Source organism: Rhinolophus sinicus, chromosome 16 (assembly GCF_057876585.1).
Source record: "Rhinolophus sinicus isolate RSI-liver-muscle chromosome 16, RSI-T2T, whole genome shotgun sequence".
Classification (NCBI taxonomy): domain Eukaryota; kingdom Metazoa; phylum Chordata; class Mammalia; order Chiroptera; family Rhinolophidae; genus Rhinolophus; species Rhinolophus sinicus.
In genome coordinates, this window is record NC_142516.1 from 117,599,404 (window position 1) to 117,611,408 (window position 12,005).

General features: G+C 34.8%; 1 protein-coding gene across 9 annotated transcripts in view; it reads right to left on the reverse strand.

Annotated features, from left to right (window-relative positions):
• The window catches only part of FAT1 (FAT atypical cadherin 1), a 126,677-nt gene that overhangs the window by 37,240 nt on the left and 77,432 nt on the right, over positions 1–12,005 (reverse strand). For 6 of the 9 annotated variants that reach the window (XR_016019382.1, XR_012495544.2, XM_074329766.2 and 3 more), the window contains 6 exons: positions 10,526–10,587; positions 7,172–7,501; positions 6,610–6,820; positions 5,346–5,414; positions 4,075–4,214; positions 17–292 (listed from right to left, as the gene is read on the reverse strand). Coding sequence is in view for 7 of the 9 variants with exons in the window: in XM_074329766.2 (XP_074185867.2) it covers positions 17–292; positions 4,075–4,214; positions 5,346–5,414; positions 6,610–6,820; positions 7,172–7,501; positions 10,526–10,587 (1,088 nt within the window). In the remaining 2 variants the exon portion in view is untranslated. The remainder of the gene's footprint in view (positions 1–16; positions 293–4,074; positions 4,215–5,345; positions 5,415–6,609; positions 6,821–7,171; positions 7,502–10,525; positions 10,588–12,005) is intronic. The other 3 variants (XM_074329768.2, XM_074329765.2, XM_074329763.2) reach the window with 1 other exon arrangement.

Here is a 12,005-nt window from a genome sequence, read left to right on the forward strand (position 1 = left end):
GAGCGGAAAGCCATACCATGACTGTAAGAACATGCTGGTGAATGGCTTCATGATCCAGCGCTTCGGAAGTATAGAGAGAGCCCGTTGCAGGATCAAGACGAAATTTCTTGAGACTCAATGGATCAATACTACTCTGCAGAGTGTAGATTAGTTTGTTTTTCTCATCCTTATCCACAGCACTGATTTGCAGAATTTCTGTATCTGGCACTGTGTCTTCAGGAATAATGACTTCATATTTTGATGTAGAAAATTGAGGACGATGGTCATTTGTGTCTATTACTTTGATGAATACCTACAACAAAATGATTCACATAAAAATATTGCTAATTATATTTTAATTATTTAACGAATCAAGGAAAAAATCAGATACACATTGAAAAAAACTGATTTTTCAGCAAAATGAAATACAAATATGAGGAATGTTACAAAAATCTAGAATCAAAATTACCTTTAACATTTTTCATTTAAATATCAACTATGTAAATATGAGAAAGATAATGAACATCTTTCTAAATTCTTGAGACTAAAACTTTGGAGAGAAAGTGTAACACCTTTCATACCTCTTTCTGATATGCAGACTTAATTCCCCTTAGGGTTTGCACAGAAGAGATATTTCTAGATTACTCATGTAAAGGTAACAAAAATTTACTGTACCAGGATTTTGTGGAGACTAATTTCCTGTATCAGATTTGAATCTGTAACTATCAAGCTATTGAGGTGAGTATGTTACTAGATGCTCACAGTATCTATATTTCTTGTTCTAATCGTTGAGACTCTAAATTCCTACTGACAGATATTTATATATAGAGAGAGAGACAAATTAGAAATATGCAAAAAATTCTTACTATATTTTTGTGATCATAACATCTACATAGAAATAGTAATCACGTTTCCTAAATGCAGTTTAAGTACATTGAAAAAAGAAACTCCATTAAATATGTCAACATAAAATAAAAACCTTAGAGGAAAAAGCAGATGTTAAAAAACGGAGTCCTAATTAAGTTTTTTTTACTTGACAGTAAGGGGATTAATTTTCAGACTGAAAAGACGTGGCAATCACTACTAATTATAAAAGATGGCTTACAGTTATGAACAAGAAATTTGAGCTTCGTTGGCATATATGGAACAAGGAGGTTCGTTGGTCCAAATGGCACAGGTGGCCAAAGTCCCAGGAAGGCACAGGTAAAGCCATTAACCACACTGGTGCAGGCATATGAACAAGAGGCCTTCCCAGGAAGACTATGCCCGTGTTCTCAGAGAACACTAAAACATCAGTGATGAATTGTAACCTGACATTTTATATGACTACTAAATGCAGCCACCAAACCACAGAAAGGTTTTATGTGAAAGTTATGTAAATATATAAAACTACAGACGCCTCACTCTTCAATGTCAATGAATATCTAGAAGGGATGTCTATAAAGGCAATTTCTATAAATTAAATCATTATGTATTTATTTGCACTATAAATTTAAACATTATTTTTCTTACAGAGTGTTGGGCAGAAATAGTTTAATCCTCTCCAAAATCAATGAATCACAAGTAAACAGAAACAGCTAAAGTAAAAATAGGTATTTCTGATAAGGTGATTCAACTGAAACATATTCACTGGGCATGTACATGCTCAGCACTTGCCTCCATTTACCAAGAGTGTAAAACAAATGTGTGACAGACTCTGCCTTCATGAAGCTTTCAACCTCATAGGCAACGTCTTTCACACACAAAGACTAATGAGGTTTCCTACTCTGTCAGGTAAAGACTTATAAAGACTGTAAGTCTTTAGAGGTCCAGAGATGGTCTGGGACATTCAGAAAGCTTCTAAGGAGGAGTTCAGGCTTTGCTTAGGTAGGTTTGGGGTTGGTCGATGAAGGTATGTTGGGGTAGGAGGAAGAGCTTGGTCACAGACACAAAGGCAAGAGGTGGAACGGACCAACCTATCTCTTAGAAACTGGAGAGAAGGACTTAGAACTGGGGGTAATGCACCTTGGCTCAGCACGAGAATTCTCTACAAAACTCCAATCTGTTATCTGCTGCAACTGACCCTGATGCAGCAAACTCTGCTCTGCTGGTTCCTGAGTTGTACCTATAAACTGGAATCTACCTTGCTGTGCGTGTTCTAGTGTCTTATCAACCCGTTCTGATGTCTGTGACCCTCTTCAGGAGGTTTCTGCTGCCCCGCTCCCATCCAATTCCTATCTCTCTGCCCTCAGCCACACACTAGAAATCCAAACCCATTTACTGATTGTTCCCTTTGTCCCGCACCTTAACAGGTCAGTAACCATCAGTAACCAGGCGCTGTAACCATCCTCTGATATTCTGACCACTCCCTCTACCAGTAATTCATTAGGACAGTACCAAGATGTTTTGAAAATGACTGAAAATCAGTTATGGGAGTATAAAAGCATCACTGAATTTAAGATATTCTGCATCTCTAAGAAAAGAGGACTAGAATATATATCTTCCATGTTTCATAGGAATTTTAGTCAATCTATACTATATTTCATACTAAGCTTTCAACTGTATTAACTAAAACTACAATTATTGGGAAAGGGGAGCACTACTAACTATTCACTTATGTAATAAATGATAAATGCTACAGGTAGCTATATCATCTTTAGTAATAAGAATGTTTGGCACCGAGGGTCATTTCTACTACTTATTAAGTTTCCTTTGCTAGATGTCTGGTTAGTTGATTATCTGAACTGGTCTACATACACTTATAGTCTTTAAACCTTTTAGAATTATCTTGATCTTGTTAAATTTCTTATTTTTCTTGATGTTTTATTTTCATTTTCATGCTCTAAAGTCTAACTTCTACAATGAGAAAAGTTACTGACAAAACGGAAATTTTAAAACTGCACGGGAACTTTTACATGACCATCTCAAAATAACCACAAAGCATGGTACATACCATCCATTTTAAATACATTAAAAATCATAAGCATTTGCAAAAAGGAATGAAATCTTTTCATAACTGGCTTTAAATTATCTACTCATTTTTTAATTGAGAAGACATCACAGACTATAATTTTTATTCTTTAATGCAATTAAGTCGCTTAGCACATGATCTATCCCATGCAAGATTTAAAATAGTATAATCTAAAGCTAGAAAGCTGGAATCCAGAAGCATTTTGTACTCCAACAATTTAACTTCTTCCTTTTGCTAGTTGGATATAGCAGATTACGCACAAATCTTTAGCTTCTACCATCCTAATGGAAGCTTCGCGAGGGCAGGGTTTTGTTTCCTACTGTTCAGCTTCTAGAACAATACCTGGCACATAGCAAGTGTTCAACAAAGTCTCTAAGCAGGCGATGCAGAATAAAAGAGAATTAATAAGAAAGATGAGAATTTAAATTTAGTTTAGAGGGTTTTAACATTTAAATTTGAAATCCCAGTATCTAGCCATCTCTTAATCATCAGGAACAAACAAACATGTTAAAGGAATTATTAGAACAATATTATCAGTTATTTTACACATCCCTAGTTAAGGTAACCAGTTTTAATGAAAATGACCTGGACAATTCATCTTCCACAGTGACACACTTTATACTAACACAGATCAGAAGGAGTATACCGTGTCTCCCCGAAAATAAGACCTAGCCGGAAGATCAGCTCTAATGCGTCTTTGGGAGCAATAATTAATGTAAGACCCGGTATAATATAGTATAGTATGATATATGATACGATATAAATATAATACCGGGTCTTATATTAATTTTTGCTCCAAAAGATGCATTAGAGCTGCTTGTCTGGCTAGGTCTTATTTTCAGGGAAACATGGTACAATGAAAGATTTAGATGACATAACAACAATGTGGCTTATTTTTTTAAGTTCTCTTTCAAAATTTTCAAAACTAGTTAATTACATGCAAAACCTAAATCAGGATTTGCAGTTAATTTTCTTTCCCTAAATAAAAATCCTTGGTGTGCATCGTGTTAATTATATCAACATAGTAACTTCTGATTTGAGAATCCAAGAGAGCAGAATCAACTGTTCATATTGTCTGTGGACCCTGGAATCAGAATGTTGTATGAGTCCTCCTCTGACAGACACATCACTAGCGATTCACTAACCTGAGTGAGTATAGTGCTGGTTCCATCTGTAGCCTCAACTGTGAGGTTATAGTTTGACTTTTGTTCTGCATCAAGAGGTTTGGCAACAATGATGGTTCCGGTGCCCTTGTCCACATCAAAGTGACTGTCATAGTTGCCACCTAGTTTAAATTAGGGAAAATAAAAAAAGTAAAAACAGGTCACAGGAGGAAAACCTGTCATTTATTTTGTGGCTTTCTGATTCTTAATGGCAGTTAAAAAAAAAAAAAGCAAACTAAAAAAGAACTTCTGATGTATTGATCAAGGTGTTTCCAAGAAGCTTACATTTTGAAAGACAAGAAAAGAAAGGCCAATTAGAAAGACAATGCTTAGTAACACGAGGTTGAGACCTAAATGTCAAGGAAGCAAGTAAGGGAAAGGAGGCAAGAAAGAAAGCAACTCTGAAAACAGAATGAAACTGCCAATATTGCCAATGAATTACTTTCAATTTGCTTTTTCAGGGGTTCTAAATATCTTTTTAATTTATACCTCAGTAGCTATATAAGACATGATTTAGTAACCAGGGTTGGCCATTTAAAACTATAATTACTAAAAAAAAAAAAAAAATTTGTGACACCTGGTCATACTGCCCTAATAAAATCCTTATTAAAGGAATAGAGACAGTGGAAATGTAATGGCTCTGTGCGATTTCAGAGGGATAGTGGATGGGGGGAGGGAGATTCACACAGTGTGAGGGATATAAAAGATAAACGTCTAAGTATTACTTTGTCTTGTGCACCTGAAACTAGTTAAAAAAAAAAAATGTTAACTTGGAAAAAATCATTGGTAGTTAACGTTTAGCCCTGACTCTTATAAACTACTTGAAATTTTTTCCCATTGTTATCACACACAAAGCTTAATGAAGCAATAGTTTCTGTGCTACTACATTATCCAAATGCATTCCCAATTATATTTTAGCTAAAACTTCGTTTTCAAATCCATTAAACTGGAGATACTTATATCAATGAAATGAAATAGAATGAAAATAAAGTCTTAATGTCATAATGAACTCCTATTACTAAATCTTACCGTACAAGAAAAACAACACACACAAAAAAGTCTTCAGTCAAACCTAAAACTAAGAATGGATGCAAAGTCAGAATGTTTAAAAAGGAAATGAGTGACCATATGCATGCACACTGAAAACAAAACACACTGAAACACAAGTCACTGGAAATAAAAAAGTTCTAGAAATTGATGCTTTAATTTTAGATCTCATAATCTGAGGCAAATTATGTGATCTCAGCAGATACCTTCTGCTGTACAGTTCAGGTCACAAGTCATCTGAAAGATGTAAAACACTTCTCTAGCAAGTGAGTCTCCTGGCACAGCCAAAAAGAAGCAAGCAAGCATGGAAGGAAGCAGAGAACAAGGAAGAGCCATCAATCAGACCAGTTCCCAAGGCGGTCAGGGTTAAACGCTGAAGTCAGATGCTGCACAGCAGCAGCCTGCTCATCTGGAAACGTGACAGGCGTTAACAGAGAGCAAACAAACTCTTTTCATTGTAGTTAATTATGAAAATAATCTTTTTAATTTAAAACTAAACTGTAATGAGTTTCATATGTGTTGATGACACCCACAATTTCATACATTGATCAAAATTATGAAAATAGCCTATCTAGTGTGAAAGTTCCAGAGGAAAAACCTGTATCGCCTACACCACCTGCACCCTGTGGCCCCTGCAAACTATGTCCTATGGGCTTCAACTTGCTGAAATAGCATGTGGCGGTAGGGTGGCGAAGGGGTGGACGAGGGAAAATGGATATGAAGGTCCAAAGAGACAAGAATCACAATACATACTTTTAATTTTAACTATCCTTACAATTAACATAATGTAAACAAATAGAATTAAAAAAAACCTAAGATGTCAGAGTCTAATACGAATTTTTAAAAAATATGTTGGAATAGCATATTATATTCTACATCTAAGCTAAATTAAATGACAAAAACAAACTGGGTTAGGCATGTAATTTTTACCATAGGGTAATTTAATCTAGTGAACCCTGCTTTCTACTGAAAATGAGGTAAATGAAATTTAAAAACCTATGATTGGCACTATCATTTTTAAGTCATAAAATTAACATTTGTAAGCTTATTTCCTATAAAATACTGACATGTGACAATCACATAGGCATAGTTATTTTAAATACGCAAATCATATTCACTAAAAATAGTAATGTGCCGTATGTTATGTATCAAGAAGGAAAAATTAAGAAGCTGTACTTTTGGACCAAAACGTTTAGATTTCTCCGGAACTCCTTGATGTACTTTTAAAAACCTTATTTTTATATTAATGAGATGGTACTTATAGAGCACCTATTTTAAACAAGTTTAATATATGTTGAATATTGTGATAAATTTTGCAATCAAACTACTGCAATTTAAAACAAAACCTCCACTTATAGGTCTTACTCTCAATTTTAAATTCTGAGATGTGCACAGAAATCATACAACCATAAACAGCTTCTCCTTGGTGCAACCGATACAAGGACAATGAAAACTACGAGGAATGCTTACCAATGATGTCAAACCAGAGAGGTGTACCAGGAGGCTCAACAGGTATCACTCCGATCATGTGAGCAACTGGATCGCTTTCCATTACAGTGAAGGTGAAAAATGGTTCTTCAAAAGAAACTGGCTCCAGGGATGGTTTGGGTTTGGAGATCCATTCAATGTGGAGTCGAGTGGTTGACGACTTTTGGGGGCGACCATTATCAACTGCCTTAATCTATAAAATATGGGGAGAGGGAATAAAACAACAACTTGGGAGTTACATCCCATCACTGGAGCATGGACTGGGTTGGTCTTGAACTAAGTCAATTTCAAACATTTAATATTTGTATTTGTATATTCCATGTGTTTAATAATACTTGATAAAAAGAGCAACATCTTTTGCCACAGTCAACATAAATAACTGGAGTGACAGCTGAAAAGAGAAAAAACCCGTACTTCCCACTGTTAGGTCCCAAACACTGAGGTTACTGACTGAACAGAGATAAAGTAAGAAGAGAAGAGAGGTAAGACTACTATATTAATAATCAAAGTATATAGGAAATTCAAAGACTAGATCTTAACTCACTGAAAGAATATCATATTCTCCAGCTCCAGAAGACTTCTTGGATGAAACCAGTCCAGTTTTTGGCTCAATAAAAAATTTGCCATGCTCATTTCCATCTTCGATGCTATAGGAGATTTCTGCGTTGGGACCTTCATCTTTGTCTGTTGCTATAACGCGGTATATAGGCTCGCGCTTAGCATTTCTTTCTCGTTCTGGTTTGTCCCGCTCTGGGAGTCTGATTTTGTAGAACTTTTGCAGGAACTGTGGTTTGTTGTCATTTTCATCAAGGATTTTCACAATTACTCTTGCAACGGTTGATTTGGGGGGACTACCATTATCTGTCACAGTAACCTGTTTTTTAAAGGTAACAGATCAACAAATGTTTTTAAAATGTACTATATAAAAAGTGAATGCCTTCTTCCTAATGATAATCAGCATTTATATAAATCTCTACAGTTCGCAATCTCTAAGACACATGCCATCTGCTCTCATTCGGACAACAGCCCTGTGACAAAGCAGGAAAACCTCTCCCATTTTCAGAGAGAGAAACTTGGGGAGGGGGCAAGGGTTAAGGAAGAAGAACTGGCTGCGAGCCCTTGCGCTCTCCTCCCCAGGCCTCTTTTCCTCGCACAACCATCACTGTATTGTGAATGTCATCAAAATGTTAAGCTATTCAAAACAGTATTTTTAAGCCAAGGAAGAGATACATGAAGATTTTGCTTTAAACATCTAGAGTCCCCTTCAAAATAATATTCACTCCATATACTGAAAAATAAGTTCCCCGCATACTGCATTTTTAAAAAACTGTCATTTTTAAGCTTCATCAACGAAATAAACTGAATCACCAATTTAAAATATATGTTAAGTAGCGTGCCTTTTAACATCATTTTATTTTGTTTGGCTCTTGCACAGAAGTTTTCCATATTTAGTAGAGTAGACATAAACATTTAAATTTAAGATCAATTTATGAAATAAGATTTTCAGTAAAAAAAATGTAAAACAACTTTTATTCTAAGTAAATTATTCATGTAACCAGTTTAGGAATATAAATCAGGGATTCGTGAGGATGCACCAGTACATGCTTCTATGTGCATAAGAAACAATTTCACCCTTCAATCAAATGTTCGTTTACTTCAGTATGTTCATTAAAAGTAACGACCTTAGTAACGGTTATTCTCTCTCACCCACCCACATCCTCCCAAATTAATTACCGAAATACCAAAAACTAAAGTAGACAGAAGTTTTCCATGGAACTATTTTCTTTTTGAAGCTTGGTAGGTTATAAATCCTGTTGTTTACAAAAGTGTGAATGTATCCTGATGGTACTTATCAAGCATGTTTAAATAAAGTAGTTGCTTTATTTAAAGTACATGATTTATTTTCCCAAACTCTCAAAATAAAACAAAATAAAAACTACTATTTTAATTTTTACCTCTCAAAACATTTCTTTTTGACCAGTTTTCATATACTTGGGAAAAAAGAAAACGAGAAACACAACCAAGTACTATGCTTTGTAGTATTCATCAAATTGTTCCTAGGCTTGGATTCAATAACCAATAGCCAGTAACATAGTTTTGAACATGTAATTGAAAAAAACTTGCTTCTTTAAGACAGTCAAATCAATGCCAGTATTGGTCCTCAAAATGTACCACCATAAAAGGATTACACAAAAAGGTACAAGATATGTAAGCAAACTATTATTTCCCATCAGTGTTAGTATCATCTCCCAAGTCTTAAGTATCTCATACTTGCTTCTATCCAGACTTTGACATTCATTGAGAAAAGAGGGATCTGGTGTGAGGCACACAATTGACTGGGTGTATGTGCAGTTCTAACTAGGGAGAGAGGCCTGGGAGCTGGATGCCAGTGTGTAATATGCTGGTCTGGACATTTTGCCATCTCTTTATTTTCTTCAGGAATCATATTCTCCCTTCTGTCAAACACAGTAGTGACTGAATGAAAATTGAAAACTCTGCTCTATCATTTAAAAAAAAAATTCAAGGGAAGTATATAACCTATGATTAAACAGACATAACACATAAAAAAACTACTAATTGTAATTGTGGCTGTGACACCACCTTTTCTAGATAGGATATCCGTGCATACACACACACAGGATGTGTGTGTGTGTGTGTGTGTATAATATGTATATTATATATTATATATGTATACATATACATATTATACACACACACATATATATATACACAAAGAAAGTGAGAGCTATAAAAACGAAATATTTTACTGACGAAGTTAGAAAATTTTGACTAAGATGAAGTGAAATTAAGCAGGGGGCATTATAAACAGCAATAATATAAAGAGACAGGACTTAAAAATAATCACAGTTTATTTAAAAACCAAAGAGCACTGCAGAATGTCTTTAAAAGAATGTACGTGTTCCACGGGCAAAAAAAAAAAAAAGCCTGTTTAGGATTTTCTCAATTACCTACACTGAAGAGTCTGGAAGAGTTGTGCAGATAATTCACAATTAAACAAAAGCACTTGGTCTTTTTCAGGTTTGGTTCTAGTATTCAACACTGGCCTTTAACGTGTGATAGAGAAACATCAACAGAGGGAACAGGTTTGTTTTCCTCCCCAAGGGCTGCCTGATCTCTCAGCCTCTTCCTGGTTTGCAAGCAATGGCATCGGCAATCTCATCAGGCCTGACACTCGTATCACGGGCTACCCTCCTCTTCCAAATTACTCCTATCTCTTTCCCTGTAATGTATTTACTGCCCACCAGAAACAAGGCAAGCAGTAAAAGATAAACTGTGTTTCTTCTGTCAAGGACTAGAAGGCACTTTAAATACACTGTGAGAATGAGAAGCCTTCTCAGAAGAGGGCATCTTAGAAGAGCACATCAGACTTCAATCTGCTTTTATTTCAGAAATTTTTAAGAAGCACAGACTTTATATAAACAAAAGCAATTGCATAAACAATGCAATTGTTTAAGAGCAAAACAAATGCAACAAGCTAACTACAGTTTAAAAAGTTAAATTAGACCTATTAACATAATTATATCTCAAAAGTGTAATACTGAGGAAAAACAGGTAGAAGGCATACAGAAAAATATCACTTCTGTAAATGAAAATGAAATTCAAATAACTGTTTTCAGTTTTGTTTGCTAGGTGTGTGTGTGCATGTATAAACTACAAGATTAGAATGAAACTTAAGACAGTGGTCTTGTATTCTGGGGATAGAAAAGGGTGTAAAGGGGTCACGAAGTATACTCAGAATGTTTTATTTTTCTTTTTATTAATGACCAGAAGCTAATATAAGAAACTATTAACAGCTATGAATACTAGTTAATGTAAACAAGATTGCTCGTTCCCATACTTATATTTTTAAAATAATTAAACACAGAGAAATGCTTACTTCTAATATGTGTTCATCTTGCTGCTCTCGGTCTAGTTTCCTTGATGTAGTTGTGATGAGACCTGTAAAACGGTAAGAGTTCGTTAATTCTCACAAAATAAACCATAACCTCGCATAACCATGCTCTGAGTACAAATGTCTGAGCAGATCTCTAATTTATTCTCAAGGAAAAATAAATGATTACTACAGTAACAATTATTTTATTTACAAACAACATATTTTAAACGTTCTCATTTTAATAATTCTTGAATATATTAGATAATGACAGAAGTATTAAGAAAGTGAAAAACTCAAATTTGAGTTACGATTTTTATTTAGCAGTTTCCATATTTTGTGCGAAAAGATTTTTATTATAGAAAGTGAGATAAAGTTATTCAAGATTTTAACTTCATCCATATCTCCTTTAACTGCTGCAGAGATTATTAGGAATTCACGGAAGTAACTTGTATAACTATATTAAAAAGGACCACTGGAAAACATAATGTTGACTATGCTTTATTACCTTTGAATCATCTACTCTCTCAAAAAAGTAATGTGATTTTCCAGGTAATGCTGCTCAAATAACAATCATTTAATTTCCAATGAAAGAAGAAAATAAATGATCCCCAAAGAAACCCCCTTATTGCTTTGATTTTTTCTATAAAACTAGAATATCTAGTTTCTGTACCTCTCTAGAACTTTAATAACTGTCTTAAATTGTCAACGTATGTTGGAACCTAGATGACCACTGAAATGGATTAAATATATTCTTGTATTCACAAAAAATACAAACAAACAAAATTCCACCAAGCACTGAAATACCCTCTGCAACCTGTGTTGATAAAGGACAGGTGCATGCTTGGTGGCTCTCACATTAGATCTGAAAGGCAGGTAAGGTCATTTGTATAGGGCCAGACAACTGCCAGGGCAACTGTATGTGGCCAGACAACTGCCCAGCTTTCTGTGGTTTTTCCAGAGAAGTACTTCAAATAATTCATATTTAAGAATAGATTTTATCACTCTAATTGATTTTCTCCTATTACCATAAATCATTTCAAAAAACTACGGATTAAAGCCTCCTCAAAATGTTTCTCTAAATTTGTAAATGAAAGGTTTCTGTTTTCCTTTAACTTGAAGTTTTTTTTCCCTTAAACAGTCACGAAGAATCAACATTATCTTCCCCACACTTCAATGAAGCAACGCTCTCTTTTCAATAGGAACAACAAAAGACTATATTGTAAGCTAGAATCAGAGTTTCTTCCCAAACCATACTTACACATTGAAAGAGGTTTAAGGAAAATGCTTCACAATGCTTAATAGTGTGAAAGTGTCGCTCTGGCACACAAGCTTGACTTTCATTAGTTAAAAACCTTTTAAAGTTAATTTCTTTTGTTTCCTATCAAAAGTTTCCCACCCCCTTCTGATTGTGGCTTTAAGTAGTTCAAGAATCACAGGAAATCCCCACGATTAGGCCCATCTAATTGTCCCAATGAGCCCATCA